The sequence below is a fragment of the Gymnoscopelus microlampas genome (genome assembly GCF_963454915.1).
Source record: "Gymnoscopelus microlampas genome assembly, chromosome: 8".
NCBI classification, from domain to species: Eukaryota; Metazoa; Chordata; class Actinopteri; order Myctophiformes; family Myctophidae; genus Gymnoscopelus; species Gymnoscopelus microlampas.
The window spans coordinates 27,779,834-27,797,349 of record NC_139945.1 but is presented as its reverse complement, the minus strand read 5'-3'; the positions used below and the strand labels follow the sequence as shown (position 1 = coordinate 27,797,349).

The following is a 17,516-nucleotide window of genomic DNA, read 5'->3' as shown; positions in this document are numbered from 1 at the left end:
GGATTAAAATGCTTGTTATTGAACAATACGGAAAATACGGATACTTCAGAGTGCCCGTATATAATTGTAACATCCATGGCCATGGGGTAAGCATTTTATATTCGAGATCTGAACGTTTATGTAAATGTACGGACCGTAAATGGAGAAAGTGCAAACACCAGGTTGAAGTTCATCCATGACTGTCATGATAATTATGACAATCATGTTTCAGGGCTACTGCTGCTGCTTGAACAGCGCACGGTCAGTGCGCAGCATAGATTGCGCACCGGAGCACACTCGCCTATTAGTTTGTATTGGCCAGTGCGCTCAGTGCTGTATTTTCGAACGCACCCAATATATCTAGAGGGCAGACTGGCCCGCCCCCAGCTATTCATTTCAATGAAAGTTGCTCAATGGCTTTTGAACACCCAGAAGTCTGCCGGACGTACCAATATTGGGTCTAATATGGGTCCAATAGAATTGAATAGAGCAGGCCAGGGTTATGAGCAGAAGCACAAACGGTAGATGCACGCGCAGTAGCATTTTAAAATGCATTATTATTATTTAAATGCATTATTGCATTCTCATATTTGAGCACCAGGCGACGGCCGCTTCACTGTTCTACCGCGCGGCTCTAGGGGCTTGGTGCGCAGCCGCCGAATCCCCCGGAAACAGAACGTCATTTCCGCATCCGGATCGTGCATCATCATCTGACGTGGTCTAAAAAAGCAGTTTTGCAGTGGTAGGTAGAAGAAGCGGTGCTACTTACTGTGTGTGTTGGTGGGGAACATTTATAATCTATTAAAGTACACCTGGTAAGATCTCTCACAGTCAGAGCCCTCGTCAAGACCTTGTAGATCCGTTGATCGTTGATTGTTTGATTGTAAAGATCCACATTTCCTGTGTTTTGTTGTCTTTTGTGAATGGTTGTGGTTGGTGGTTGTAGCTGCTGCCGCTGCTGCTGCGTGGTGACAAGATGCTGGATTTCTTCACCATCTTCAGTAAGGGGGGGATCGTGTTGTGGTGTTTCCAGGGAGCCGGGGTGTCCGAGTCCTTCACCGGACCTGTCAACGCCCTGATCAGATCCGTCATCCTTCAGGTAAAAAGAGACGATCAAACGGTTTAGAATCAATCAAGTGACAGCTGTCAGTCACGTTGTTGTTGTATAGTATGGCTAATGCTATGGCTGCCTAGCTCATTGGTTCTCAACCTGTGGGTCGGGTCGCCAAATGACAGTGAAGTGACAATTAAGTACCTTTAAAGGGCAAGACCACTTTTGTAGAGGTTTGGGTTGTGTGGTTTCCTTGCCATGATGTAACTTCAAAGGTGGGCAAGATATCAAAAATAATTGCTCCATTGATTAGAAATTGAGCATTCAAAATATTTTCCTCATTGACTTACATTGTATGGTAAAACAGCCTCAAAGTCACTCTTTTAGCACGTAAACAAACACAAACAAAGCTGATTCAGACAATATAGAACATCACCAAACCCAGTACTGTTTATTTTTTTAATAAAAATGTTAGCTTCCTGTTGATTTTACTATTTGAAGATCCGGATCCAGAGATCCAGTCCGGGTTTTCTTTCTAATAAAAATAGTAAAATCCACAGGAAGTTAACATTTTTATTAAAAAAATAAACAGTACTGGGTTTGGTGATGTTCTATATTGTCTGAATCAACTTTGTTTGCGTTTGTTTATGTGCTAAAAGAGTGACTTGAGAGCTGTTTCACCATACGATGTAAGTCATAGGAGCATATTTTGAATTATCAATTTCCAATCAATGGAGCAATTATTTTTGATTTCTTGTCCACCTTTGGAGTTACATCATGGCAAGGTAACTACACAACCCACACCTCTACCAAAGTGGTCTTGCCCTTTAAACCCATTAAAACCGGGCACTTAAACAATTATGTTATACTTTGGCTATTCACACTGTGTGAATAGCCAAAGTATAACATAACGGTAGATGTGTGAATCACACATCTACGGTGCTGTGCTATGAGCTTGTATATCTGCTATTTTTGAATGGCAAAATAAATCTAAAATGACACAGTATGCGTTCCTGGATTGAATGGGTTGAAACCTTTTTAATACCTAAAAGAAATGAAAAAAAAAAAAAAGACCAGTGCTGCATCAAAAGTAACCACCAAACTATACTATAAAAGCTGGTCAAACATTGACCAAATTGTCAAATGATATAAGAAAGAGGCAAAAATTCTGAAAATATAAGATCTTGCCCTCCCAAGATCTTCTACAATTTTTGCCTCGTGAACTTGTAGATCGGCTATTTTCACACTTACATTCCAAGTGCTTATCTGGGGTACCCAGTTCAAATAGGATTAGCTTGAAAAGGTTGAGAACCACTGGCCTAATAACTGATTGCGTAATTTATGCTAAACAACAGGACTGGAACTGTAGTGTGAACAGCATCTTATCTTAGATCTAACCAGGTAAAAGTCTCTTTGAGATTAAATCTCATTTTTCACAGCCCGGACGGTTGGCGTAACTGTCTGGCAGTGGGCACCTAGGCTGGTAATCCTAGCCTGACAGCGTGTCGCGGGTTCAACTCCGGATCCCGGTGACCTTTGCTGCGCCCTCATCTCATACCCCCTCATCTCTCCCCCCATTTCCTGTCAGCCTACTGTAATATATAAAAAAAGAAATCTCTTTTTCAAGAGTGACCCTGGCCAAGAAAAGAGAGAACCATGTGAAACAGGCTAATGCATGTGGCGCGCACACTAAACGGAGTGGACACAATATCAATACAATACAATACAGGTAGGGTCAAGAAGAACAAAAGCAAGCTAATATGCAGACAATTTAGAAACGATCACATTGAACAAGAGTACTATTTTCGCAATCCTGTAATCTGTCAGTTTTACAGTAAAACTGATATAAATATTGACGATTTCACATTCAATTCGCACATTATTCCAATTTGTTTTGTTTTAGGCCTAATTGTTTTCTAATATCAGGATTGAGAAGTGTACAGTATGTAAACCTACAGCAGGATTGCCCAAATCAGGACTGAGGGCAAAATCCTTGTTGGTTGGAAGCCCTGAAAGCAGGGAGACTGCACTGCACACACAACTGATGACGCTTGCAACTGTCTTTCTCATCTTTGCAGGAAAGGACTGGGAACAATTCCTATACTCATGATGCTCTGAGTCTTAAATACAAGTTGGATAATGAATTTGAGTTGGTTTTTGTGGTAAGTTTCCCAACAACACATAGAAACTACATTAATCAAAGGGACCAAATAACACCAAACTAATGTGAGGAGTCTACCAGGTTCCTTACAACGTTCACACGTTAACAGTATTCAGTTGTCTCTTTTCATTACAAGTGAAACCACGTTCATCTTTTAACCTCTGATGTTCTCCTTTTTTCTCAAGGTGGGTTTTCAAAAGATCCTGACGCTGACATATGTGGATAAGTTCATAGATGATGTTCAGCTTCACTTCAGGGATCGCTATAAAAATGAGCTCGAGCAGAAGGGAGCATTGATACATCTCTCCCACAACTTTGAGTTCAACGATGACTTCACAATGCTTCTTAGGTAAAGAAACAACATAGATACATTAAAAACAACAGAATCTGTAGTGTACACAGACCTTGAGACAATTTATCATAATGGGGGAAAAGTTAAGTATTTCCTGTTTCTGCAACAAACAGGTAAAAACTAAATATGGCACTGTGAGAAACTAACATCAAATGTGTAAACTGTATATTTTGATCTGAAATGAAAAGATTACCAGCACTCACCCCAAGCCCTTTTAGGTTGTTTTAGGTTGTGTCAGGCATGGGCAGCAAAACAAACAGACACATTTAGCGTGAGCCTTCCTCAGCATATAGTTTAGTTTAGTTTATTTAGCACATTGTTATAAAAAAAAAAGAAGAAAACAAGTTGATGTGCAAGGAAAGGAAGAAGCCGGCAGACTTATCTTTGGAATCCTTTCCTCCATGAAAGACGGAGGAAATGAAATAACAATAATGAATAACTTCATTAAATAACAAAGATTAAAGGTTGATTAAGAACGATACAAAATACTACAAGTTGAGTATTGATAGATATACGCCTAAGCACTCACTTCTAACCTAAAGAACTAGAAGTGAGTGCTGGTGATCTTTTGTTTTGAACCGTGCATCCAGTAAGAACCTATTGTTTGAGACGAGTGCTTGCATTCCCTTTGTAGTTACTGCTTATTTTAACCATATTAAGGAGGTCAAGCATCAAATTCGATAATAGAAGTTATAGAAAGCACATGTTCCTTTTTATTCCCCACATCATTTTTGAACAGAATAGTAATTTATCCTTAAAATTACAGTGACCAATGCTTCCACTCACACTCAAGTGTATCTTGTTCATACTAAACATGATAAATCATGTTTCTAAATCAGAGAGGCGGAGGAGAGCAGCAAAGCTCGAGGCCCCGCCTCAATGCGGACTTTCAATATGTCCCTGAAGTCCCAGAAAACTGTGAAGTCAATGATCGAGACGAAGGGTGGAGACAAAGGAAAGGAACAGGGTGGAAAAAAGAACAAGAATGCCAAGAAAGAGGGTAAGTCGGGATGCACAACAACTTGAGGTACAACTGCTAACTATTGTGTAAATAAGAAAAAGAGGTTGCGCATCAACAATGGGTTTTCTCAGAGGAGTGCTAGATCCAAAATCCAGGATACAAATCAAAAACAGGAATTGAATAAATCCCCAAAAGGTTTCACATCCCACATTTCAAATCAATGGAAGACAAAGTACTCACATTTCCACTTTTTTTATTGGCACTCTCCAATAAACGAACGCTTACGTTTCGGAGAGCCTTCATCAGAGCATTGCTCGATGGTCTGGGGGGTGAAGTACACACCTATGTAGGTACAATGTCAGGGTGTATTAGGTGTGCTTTGGTGTAGTGTATATATGACAAATGCTTTTTGTTCATTCATTGTCGAGTTGTGCGTCTGTGAGGGTAGCGGAGGTTATCCTTTCACGCACTGCAGAGCCTTTTCAATCACTGCTTACCCAGTCTTACTCATCAAGCAGTGACTTATACTTAATTTATACTGTATTACATGGTGTTGTAACATATTTTCAAGCTAACAATGCAACTGTTGTTGGCACCTGCAAATCAGTTTTTTGGTGGTGAGTTCAGCAAAGTATGAATTAATAATAATACATCCAATTTATATAGCACTTGTCTGGGTACTCAAAGTCGCTTTACAAAACAACAATTCAGCTTATGACAAATACGGTGGCCATTATGTACGGTAGCACTTGCCTCACTCAAACTACACTAGACACCAGGAGAGGCAGCTGCCTTTTTATAGCAATAATTGTATGGTGATTGGTCTTAATTTGTTGTTCCTGTACATTTCCTCCCAGCTCCTGCAGTCGAGCCAATCAAAGAGGAACAAGGCAAGTCCTTGACCGCCAGCCCCAAGGCGGTTGAGAATGGAAATCATGGCTTGACCGCGGATGAGATTATACAGAAGAATATAAGAGAATTCAAGCGCAAGCGCATGGGGGGACCTGTCGAGAAACCAAGGTCAGGACAACCAGATGGATATATTTGCAAAGATAGTATGCCCAACGTATAGACTATTGAACATTGGTCCTGTGTGTTGATTTATAATCTGCTATCCGCCTTTCAGTAAGTCCCCTAAACCGGCCCCGAGCAAGCCTAAGGGAAAGCAGAGTCGTGTTTGGGAGATGGGTGGCAACAGCACCAAAAACCTGGACTACAGCCACAGGAATGGAGACGGTGCCCATGAGAATGCCAACCAGGGCCAGGACTCACTCATTGACTTGGTACTAAGAAAAGATGAACATAACAATCGAGAAAAAGAAAAAAAAAGATAGATAGATAGATATATATTCAAACAATTGCACAAATGTTCAAAAATAGCAGATCTACAAGCTCATAGCGTGGCACTCGGTGCAGCACTATGAGCTTGTAGATCTGCTATTTTTGAATAGCCAAAGTATAAAATAATGGTTAAAGTGGTTACACAGATGCGTTCCCGGTCTTAACGGGTTAACTGTTAAATTGTAATCGATCAAAGGAACATTTATCAAATTAAATTTTAATTATCAAATAATAGTTTTAGGACTACATAATTACTACTTTACCAAAAATGTGAATGCTTGTGATGAGTTTGCCACCGTTTTGTACTTTCTTACCTTTATCTAACTAAGGTTTATACATTAACCACATTAACCCTATGGGGTCCGTATTCGGGGCATGTCATAATATTACATAATCATTAAACCTCTTGTGTTGTGTTTTCAGGGGCCGCAGCTTAACTCCATGAAGGGTGAGCTGCAGCCTGTGGAGTGTGAGTCCAGCGAGGAAGAGGAGGAGGAGGAGGAGGAGGAAGAAGAGGAGAGAGTTGTGGTCGCTGAGCTAAGCAAGAAAGCGTAAGAATGCTTTTGATTCCTCTTATTTGAAATTTTGGCATTACTGCATCGCAGCACCAGTGTTTGGCTTTTTTTTAAAAACAATTTACCTATTGCATGAAATATAAGAGCACCGAAGTCTGACCTCACTGCCGCTAGAGGGCGCTATCCCCCTGGGTCATGGCGTTATATTTTTTGCATTGGAAATTGAATGCCTCGATTTGCCTCGATTACGATTAATGTACGATTGTTTTAGAATAAACAGTGAAAATAGCAGATTTACAAGCTCAAGCATTTGGCTATTTTTGTACGGCACCATTGTCCAATGAAGTATAATACAGAGTTACCTACCGTAAGTGGTTTATCAGACTAATTTAATTTACAATCTACATGAATTCTTCGGTGTCGATTTGTTGATGTAATATAAGAAAAAAACTAACTTTGCTTCTCGATTATAAGTTATTAAGTTATTGGTCGCTATTAAGTGCATTTGCAGGAAATGCACTAAAGACTTCTGGTGATTAGTAGTTTCGTTCCCTACCTATGTTGAATGCACTTATTGTAAGTCGCTTTGGATAAAAGCGTCTGCTAAATGACTGTAATGTAATGTAATATATTTTAATCATTGCCCAGCCCTAATAAGTAGTATTGTTATCTAACTGATATATAACTGTGAGTTGTTGTTGGATTTCTCCTCAGCCCCAAAAAGGGGGGTGGCCTGTTTGGAATGCTGAAGGGTCTGGTGGGCTCAAAGTGCCTAACCCAGGAGGACATGGAACCAGTGCTGGACAAGATGAGGGACCACCTCATCGGTATGGCAAACATTTCCTTTTTTATTATCTCAAGCTTTCATTACCTGACACTTTAGTTACTTGTTACTTTGCAGATTATAAATTATTATGCTATAAAACATACATTACCCTCTTCAGCCCTATTTTATACATAGGCTAATTGAAATTAGCCGATCTACAAGCCCACATCGCAACGTGTTGTGAGCATGTAGATCTGCTATTTTCAAACATTTTAGTACTTTTAGTTTTGGTACTCTAAGTACATTTTGATACCAATACTTTTGTACTTTTACTCAAGTACATTTTTAAATCCGGACTTTGTTTCAAATGTTTTCTGTATTTTAATTCAACTGATAATATCAACTTATTACGATTTACTGTAGTGAAAATAAACTAAACTGTCTTGCAGCCAAGAATGTAGCCACCGACATTGCCTCCCGGCTCTGTGACTCCATTGCCAAGAAACTGGAGGGCAAAGTCATGGGCACGTTCACCAGTAAGTAGCATTCCTTCCTTCGACAACCAGCAGGCTAGGGAAGCTATAGCTACATGAATACACTTTTGAACACTCCCATCTTTAACTCATTAAGACCTGAGGCCGATTCTACTAATGTCTTCTAAATCACATTGTGCAAAGGCTGGATAAATGCAGGAATGTCTTCTAAAATATCCCCCTAAAAAAAACCCCATTATAATAGTTATACTTATGTAACAGAGTGGTTCACTACCTCAGCCTGATGGCCTGAAAGTCTAATATCTCCCCTGAGCGATAGGGATCAATGTCCCTTTGGTTTAGCAGTAAAGATGTTGGCTTTCCACGTGGGAGACCCGGGTTCGAATCCAGGGCGTTACGCTTATACATTATACGTTGTGTGCTGAAAATAGGGCTGTCACGATTACACATTTAAGTTGATTTAATTATGTGTTTGGCATTGAACATTGGAACAAATGAAGCCTTATAGGCCTCGTAATCAAATATTGCACAGGGCAGATATGGCAAATAACTTGTTGATTTAATACTTTAATACATGTAACAAAAAAAGCAGAAATCTTGTATATCAGCTATTTCTGATTTTTTTGGTATTTGAAATTGTGTGAACAATTTTCAACATGGAAACGATTATGCAAAATTAATTGTGATTATCTAAAATAATTGCGATTAAAGGATTATGTAATAATTGTGACATTCTATGACGCGTTGAGAACTTACAGATCGGCTATTTTCGGTGCTGCGACACTGGCACACGACTAACCATATAAATAAGGCGTAACTAACCTCTTATTTGGTGTGCTCTTAGCTGTGGCCTCAACGGTAAAGCTGGCACTGCAGGACTCTCTGGTGCACATCCTGCAGCCCAAGAGGAGGGTGGACATCCTGAGAGACGTGCTGGAGGCCCGCAGTCAGAAACGCCCCTTTGTCGTCACCTTCTGTGGCGTTAACGGCGTCGGCAAGTCCACCAACCTGGCTAAGGTGAGTCTTCCTTCTTCTTTTCCTTCTTTCTTACTTAACACATTAAGGCCCGGAAGGGAACGCATCTGTGTCATTTTAGATTTCTTTGGGCTATTCAAAAATAGCAGATCTACAAGCTCGTAGCGCGGCTGTTACGATACGGCCTACGGGAGCCTATGGTCGCAACACAAAATGGACTCCCTCCTTCCCAGTCCCCAATCACAACCAGTCAACACAAGTTTCAAATGTCCAAAAGACAGTGATTTATTAAACAATGTTTAAAACATGGGTAAATTAACTCAGGGTGGGCCCTTGGGCTACAATACCAAAAGCTGTAAACTAACCCATGTTAAAACTAGCAACTCTAAAACACACGAACAAAGCTAAAACCACTATCAAACACAAATGACTGGTGTGGTTGAAGACTGGTTAGAAGGAAGACCTCTGAGTGACTGGGGACAGCCATCTTTAAAGTCCCCAGCCTGGTCACAGGAGCCAATCATCAGCCGGCTCCACCTATTAATCAGCCACCACTCACTCATTCACCATTCACACCAGCTGGTATCCAAATCACTCACTCCTCACCACTCATTCACAAACACAGCAATAGACCATATTCACACGGCGGCCATATTTCCATTAAGTCAATGAAATGCCACCCCAGTTCCAAAATGGCCACCGTGTGAATATGGACTATAAGGGCGAAAACATACACAGGGCAACCCCACACAGGACACTAGTACTACATATGACCCTAGGGTCATAACAGCGACACCGAGTGCCACGCTACAAGCTTGTTGATCTGCTATTTTTGAAAAATCTTGAACATTTTTGCAAATCTTTGAATATATATATTTTTAGAGCGAACATTTTTAACTCCAATCTTTGCTTCTGGGGGTCCCTGGAACAACATATTTTGAGATGGGGTTCCGCGGCCAAATACATATAATTTTGGGGGTCCTTGACATGAAATAGTCTGAGAACCACTGGTATAGCAATATACGTTTTTTTTTCTCCAGAAAACTGTTAGGACTTAGAAGACATTTGTAGAATCGGCCTTAGGTCTTAATGGGTTAAGATATATGAGCTATCAACAAGAGATGTGCTTCAATAATCATTGACTTTTGGGTACGAAGGATAAAGTGGTTACGTGCTCTTTTGAAAGATAATATCTGTCAACTCAGAAAGTGCCCTTCTGTGTGGTTATCACAGTTTTGTTGTGTTATTGGTGCTAGAATGTAGTAACAATGAATTGTTTTGAGTAGTGGGTATGATTGATGTGAGTTAAGAATTGGTACTGTATACAGCAGGGGTCGGCAACCTTTTTGACATGAATTGCCGTGTTTTCATTTTCTTGATAGTGTGCCGTATCAAAATATAATATTTCCAACTGATTTTGATTATCCATAGGCTATACTTAACAACCTTTAGAAATATTTTCTTTCACATCAGGATGTATGGTTATTAGACTAGCAATAACCCACTGTACCCAGTCAGAGTTAGGCTAAACTTTTTTTAAATATTTTATTTAAAAAGAAAAAAGCTCTCTCTCACACTTATGCCAGTGTTGGCACCTGTGCCTAAGGTTGCCTACCCCTGGTATACAGTATTATGCAGAAGGGTAGTTGGTGATGGAAATTAGATAGCATTTAGGTTAGATTACATGGTTTATTACCATGTTGTAATGGAGAACGGTACAAGTGCATTTGGCAGCAATCTGTAGCACGTAGCAGCATAGAAGCGGTGGTAAAATGATCAATGTTTGTAGCAACAATATATCTATAAAATAAATAATTGGGAGCAATTTTATGCTGCATCAGGGGGACAATCAATTCAAAGGCAATTACAAAGATATGTTCAAGGATGAAGGTAATTTGCCACTATGCATCCAGGTAGTAGCAGCAACAGCAAAGTGTCTGAGGTAGGCAAAATACTGGCCAACAGCAACCATGAAAAAGAGAGAATGATAAGGAGTCTCACGCTTTGGTGGGTTCAAAGTGAGAGATACACACACACACACACACACACACACACACACACACACACACACACACACACACACACACACACACACACACACACACACACACACACACACAGAGAGAGAGGGATAGACGCAACAGGCTGAAGTCCAAGCTGAAGTAATCAAATAAGCAGCGCAATTTCTTATCAAGTAAAGAAAGTAAGGATACCACATTAAATAATTTGCGGTTGCTGATTCCTCTCTACCCACTCAGCTACAGTCGCCCAAGTATTCATGCCACAGCTTAACTCATTCCCTGCCTAGAACGACTAAAACGACTTCTATCGACTTCATACAAATGTTGCTGTCAAAATCAACACTGGTTCCTACAAAAAAACTGATGTCCTCCCTCATTTTGTCCAGATCTCCTACTGGCTGATTGAGAACGGTTTCAGCGTGCTGATCGCAGCCTGCGACACGTTCCGCTCCGGGGCTGTGGAGCAGCTCCGCACCCACCAGCGGCGTCTCAACTGTCTGCACCCCCCCGAGCAGCATGGCGGGCAGCCCATGGTACAGCTGTACGAGAAGGGCTACGGAAAGGACGCGGCTGGAATCGCTATGGAAGCCATTGTCTATGGTAAAAACAGAATGTCACTTTTTTGGGGTCAACAATTATGGGGTCATTTTCATACCTACCTAGGGCTGTCACGATTACAAATTTAAGTTGACGATTCATTGTCACACTTAATTAATTGCAATTAACGATTTAATTGTGTTTAACATTGAACATTGGAACATATAATTATGAATAAAATCTTAATTTCTGTTTGCCTTTTTAGGCTTCGTAATCACAAATTGCACAGGGCAGATTACTGACATAATTAATCATTTTAAACTATAAAAAATTGTGGAAATGGCTGATCTACAAGCTTGTAAGCTTGTAGATCAGCTATTTTTCAAAATATATGAACATTTTTCAACCTGGAAACGATTATGAAAATAGCCGGAGGCGGACTCGCACCTCGTACTCGTACTTTTGAGCTTGTATATCGGCTATTCTTCTTATAATATTAAAACATTTGGCCAATGTTTGACCAGTTTTTACAGTATAATATTAAAACATTTGGCCAATGTTTGACCAGTTTTTATAGTATAGTTTGTTTATTACTTTTGTTGCTGTAATGGTCTTTTTTTTAAGTATTAAATGGGTCTTGCATCACAATGCCACTGATCTCCAACATGATGTATCTATCCTGCTGCGTTTCCTCCTCTCATCTCATCTCAGCCCGTAACCAAGCCTTTGATGTGGTGCTGGTGGACACTGCAGGGCGTATGCAGGACAACGCCCCCCTGATGACAGCCCTGGCCAAGCTCATCGCCGTCAATGTGCCTGACCTGGTTCTGTTCGTAGGGGAGGCTCTGGTGGGCAACGAGGCTGTCGACCAGCTGGTAAGACTGCCAACAAACGCTTTGTTTTGGCTTTTCTACTCAACAGGGTTCCAGTATTATTGATATCTGATTTTGATAATTTCCATGTCTGAATAATTATGAAAACAAGGGGAGAGAGTGAGTAAAACAAATGGAAACAGAGAAAATCTGTTTCCAGACTATTGCGTCAATGTACAGTTTTAAGCATAGTTTTTCCCGGATGCGTTAAAAACTGATTGACCAATAAAAAGATCACAGATCACGACTTAAGTACCTTGCGTCTTTGCCATCGTTACAGGAAACTATGACCAAATGCATATCATCCTATATTAAAAACTGTTATAACGGTATAACAAATGCCTAAAGTAGCACTTTACTGTGTTAAATCCATTGTTAAAACCCTCTAGGATGAAGAATGTAAAATGTAACAGTTGGAGTTTTAAAATATGTATTTACATGCGTGATAAACATTTAGTTATCAGTAGTCTGAGACACAGTATTTAAACAAAACTAAAAACTAAATAAAAAGCAGACAAGCCTGGAATTATAGGTCTGGAAAAGTATGGGATTTTGAAATGGGAAAATGTGTAGTCACCTTGGCTCAGAAAGTCCCAACACTGAGAATAGAGTGCAACATTTTAACAACAAATTACCAGCTGGCCTTGTGATGCAGTTAAACACATTAACACCTTTAACCTCTGACGTTTAAACATCAAACTGTGAAAATGATAGAAGTAATCAAGGTTTATAATGCCTGTGCACTATTTTCTGTCCACCTGGGGTCACTGTTGCAGACCTGGAGCATGTTAGGCTGTTTCATGACCCTGACCGAAAAAAAAGTTTTTCTTATGTTTCCAACGTGCTGATATGAAACCATGTAAACGTACGACAGATGCTGACAGCAGGTCCAGCTGTGTCACCGTCCGTAATCACAAACCGACGTTGCATCACAGAGGAGGGGATACCACCCTCATAATATGGTTTCTCCTCGCATCCCTGCATTCTTGGTGGGAGGGACTGAGACGCATAGCTTGTTAATATTAATAAATCCAGAATTTCTCTGAGGGAGAAGGAATAAATGTGCTTCCACTTGAAAACAAGGCAGGTGTGCCAAGCGGTGCGATGGCCATGCTGTCAACTTGGCACTGTCCGAGTGGCATATCAATAGGTTGGGAATCAACTTATCAGTTATAATCTATTTTGAAATGGTACACAGTTACCTGACAATGAAAGTAAATGAGACTACATTCATTTTGAACATGATGTTGATATGAAACGTAATTCTGCTCCCAAATATTGTTAAGACACTTTTAAACGAGCTGTTAAGCAACGGCATGGTCTATTTCTTGCCTTAAATGTTATCAACTATTATCTGATAACACAGGTGTCAGGGGCAGCAGGGTCGTGACACTGCCTGGGTAGGTCTGCAGTCTCCCCCTAGTCTCATTGTCCTCAACTGTTTACCCAGCTCTCTTGGTTCACGCACAACACATACCAAAAAAAAACTGTCAACATTATTTGCACAGGTGCTTAGTTTTACACCTCTGTCAGTGCTGATAACCAGTGGTGGAAAGTACTGTACTTAAGTACAATTTTGAGGAATGTTTACTTTACTGGACTACTTCCATTTTCTGTACTTTTGCTTCTACTCCACTACATCTCAGAGATAAATATTGTACTCCAATAAATACTCCAATACAATTATTACAATTAGTACTCCAAATACTCCACTACAATTATTTGAAAACTTTAGTTACCAGTTACTTTGTAGATTTTTATTATTATTACAAAACATACATTAAACACTTCAACCATTTGAAAATAGCCGATCTACAAGCTCACAACGCGTCGCATGGCGACGCGTTGTGAGCTTGTAGATCCAGCTTTCCCTACTTGCCATTCATAAAGTATCGTTCCACTTACATATCTCTCTTTTGTCCTCAGGTGAAGTTTAATCAGGCTCTGGCCGACCACTCCATGTCTGACAAGCCCCGCCTCATCGATGGAATCGTTCTCACCAAGTTTGACACCATTGATGACAAGGTGAAGGCAATTTCTCTCTCATGGAACTTCAATCACTTCTCTACCATGAAACTTCGACCATTTATTCCCTATGAAATAGGGGTGTACCGATTTTTTACGGGAAACATGTATTATTATGGATATAAATAAGTAAACACAGTGATTCTCTGGCAAATACATGGACTTTGTATTTGAACACATATGGACAAACCCGAACGTTGACATGAACACAGAGATTACACACATTTATCCATAGACCAAGTGTAGCGATATGGAAAAGTAATTAAACCACTCTCTCTTTTTTCTTCTTAACTCTCTCAGTGCCAATGAAATAAAAAAAATATTGCGAACTGTGCCAAGATTTTTTTTTTTTTTTTTTTTTCAAAGTAAAAAAAAGGTGCTTAGGAAGCGAGATACAGCCTTTTTCAGTTGTAAGTTAAACTAGGAGTGGATGGAGCTGCAAATCTTCAGATAATGATATCTTGGGTTCTGAACATTTAAAAAAAAAAAAACGGGATTTTTCGTTCTGGCAGGGAGGGTATACATTAAAAACTCGGGATAACTCGGGGTCTGGCACTGAGAGAGTTAAAATTGCTAAATACAACGCACTAGTACTTAGCATTGATACAATCGATTATTTGCATTGCAAAAAGATACGACACAAAGTCAAACGATACGACATGTTGCTGTTTACATATCGATATACTTTGAAATTAAAATCGATTTTTCGATGCAGTTACTGTATCGTTACACCCCCTACTATGAAACTCTTCTCTTTCTCTCCCCCACAGGTGGGCGCTGCCATCTCCATGACCTACATCACCGGCCAGCCCATCGTGTTCGTGGGCACGGGGCAGACCTATAATGACCTGCGCAGCCTCGACCCACGCGCTGTCGTCAGCGCCCTGATGAAGGCTTGAAGTGGCTGTGCACGTTTCCTGTCGTCCGTTTCATCATCTCTGTGATTTAAAACCAACAACGCTGCAAGATGTGGCCCTGCTAGCCCTGAGTTTGACCATCCTCCTCTCCTCTCCAAGCCCCTCCACATTGCACCAAATAAACTCTAAAGTCTCACAGAAGTTCCAATTCTCCTCCTAGGAGAATAGGATCGCTTGTTCTCTTGAAAGAGAGAAAGTTGTGCTAGAAAGCATTGGTTCTCAAAGTGTGGGGGGGGGGGAGGGGTACCAGGGGGTCCCCAGCAAAATTAGTTAATAAAGCGTCACAATCATTTTAACCCCATTATCCATATTTTATACTTTGGGCTATTCAAAAATAGCAGATCTACAAGCTCATAGCTATGAGCTTGTAGATCTGCTATTTTTTGAAAAATCCTGAACATTTGTGCAAATCTTTGAATACATATATTGTTTAAAGCAAACATTTCTAACTCAAATCTTTGCTCCTCGGGGGGTTCCTAGAACAAAATATTTTGAGATGGGGGTCCACGGCCAAATACATCTCATTTTGGGGGTCCTTGAAATGAAAAGGTTTGAGAACCACTGCTACAAAGATCATGCATCACTTCAAAAACCTTTGGGCCAAATTGGGAAAAAAGCAACTCGGTTGTGCTTCAGCTTCACAAATGATTCAAACCCCTTCATGAATTCATACCATACAAGTGACATTTTAGTTGACTTCTATCTAAGCCAATCAAATGGACATTAGGGATGTGAATGTTTTCAGTATACCGGTTTTACACATGGAGGTCTCACACTTCATGTGAATGAGGTCAGGTCATAAATGCTTAGTGACCGTAGTGCCTGTTTGTCTCTTTAATATATTGTCACAGCTTGGGCAGTCCTCCATCAACTGTACCGTACAGAAAGCAGTCCAGATTCCTTTTACTCCAGAGAAGCATTCTGAAGAAGCACAGATGTAGTCACATTGCAGAAGTCCCACTTTGTACTGCACACTTGGCTGAAGCACAGCTGTACTTTGGCTCTTATTCTGAATAATCAAGTTTTACTTTCTTCATCCACTAAAATCTTGTGCTCGAGTAATTTGGTTGTACTTAATGATATTTAACCATGCAGTCTGCAGCACCAACTAATTCAGGGTATAATTACTACTGCAGACGACGAGTGCCAGTTAACCGTTCAGAACTGCTGATGTGCAAATTGAATGTTAGAACTAAAATGGCAAGCTGTAGAGCCAACCATTTTAATTATATCAAAATGTTATAATCACATTTAAATATTTATTTTGCTCATCCGCTGTCCTCCAAGGCGTGCGTGTGTGGTCCAGCTCCCTCTTGCCAAAAGACTGACACTGTTGCATCATTCCTTTTGCTATGCAACTCGGTACTAATTTGGGGTGGAGTGAGGGGTCCACTTGAATAAAAACTTACTCACTCACTCCAGGCTTGCGGGTGGTGCAGGGATACAGGTCCTGGCCACCCACCACTGTGGAGATAGGGGGTTTGAATCCTCTACATTGAATTGGCTTAACACAATTGGGACAAAAAAAAAGAGAACATTAAGTCACTCCAGTCAACGAGAAAGTAACCCATTCAATCCGGGATGCATCTGTGTCATTTTAAGATTTCTCTGGCTATTCAATAATAGCAGATGGCAAGAAAAAAATGATTTAGAAGACATTTGTTGAATCCCCCAGAAGCAAAGATTTGAGTTACAAGTGTTCGCTTTTAAAAAGATATATATTCAAAGATGTGCACAAACTTTCACGATTTTTTCTAATCATGGAGAGCTTGTATATCTGCTATTATTGAATAGCCCAAAGTATAAAATAATGGCAAAAAATCTAAAATGACACAGTTTGCGTTCCCGGATTGAATGGGTTAAGAAAACATTACCTCACCTGGTTAAATCTGGATAAAGTACATGCTGCTGATGAGTGTCAAAAGAAGCAATGAATATTGTTTTCCTCTCATTAAGGTAGACTAAGAGGGGACATGAACCAGGCCATGTACTGAAGCTCTTCCTTAAGGTGGGTTAAAGAAGGGACATGAACCAGGCCATGTACGGAAGCTCTTCATGGACAGTTGTATGAAGGCCTCTCTACCTGATAGCCTCTCCTCCAAAAACACACTATTAAAACATTTACTTTAGACTTTAATCCCTCTATTTACACTTGAGGACAGGTGAAAAGGCACACTTACTTTGTACATTATTTCCTAGATTTTAAAAGGCCAAGCTTTCTTTTGAAATTCTTTGGGCCTGTAATTTATTTATCCCCCCCCCCCCCCCATTTGAATTTACTTTCCATTTGAGAGAAGAAAGTGTTCTGCCCCTTTTTAATTTGCGGTAGTGCAATAACAGAGAAATCAAGAGCTCTAATAGAGAATTTGTCCTAATTTATGAGAATGTAAAAAAAACATATTTCTAAATAAAGCTGCTATATGCTATAACAGTCAGTTAAGTGGTGTTTTTTCTTTTTGGTCATGTTGCTCATGCAGATGCTGTACCCGTGTATCCTAAAAACGATGAGGTTTGAAGCTCGTCTCTGCATTTCTTTGCTCTGCCATCAC

At 40.2% G+C, this 17,516-nt stretch overlaps 2 protein-coding genes across 2 annotated transcripts in view; one reads left to right on the top strand and one right to left on the bottom strand.

Moving 5' to 3' along the window:
- ilvbl (ilvB (bacterial acetolactate synthase)-like) overlaps positions 1-17,516 on the bottom strand; it is a 194,945-nt gene that overhangs the window by 126,873 nt on the left and 50,556 nt on the right. The gene's annotated exons all lie outside the window — the stretch shown is intronic.
- srpra (SRP receptor subunit alpha) lies at positions 716-17,398 on the top strand. Its single transcript, XM_084064882.1, has 15 exons — positions 716-794; positions 926-1,078; positions 3,109-3,192; positions 3,377-3,540; positions 4,383-4,543; positions 5,362-5,524; positions 5,631-5,787; positions 6,269-6,396; positions 7,075-7,187; positions 7,576-7,662; positions 8,465-8,637; positions 11,003-11,216; positions 11,865-12,028; positions 13,952-14,050; positions 14,821-17,398. The coding sequence occupies exons 2-15, from the start codon at positions 956-958 to the stop codon at positions 14,947-14,949; spliced, it is 1,959 nt and encodes a 652-aa protein (XP_083921008.1). The 5' UTR covers positions 716-794; positions 926-955; the 3' UTR covers positions 14,950-17,398.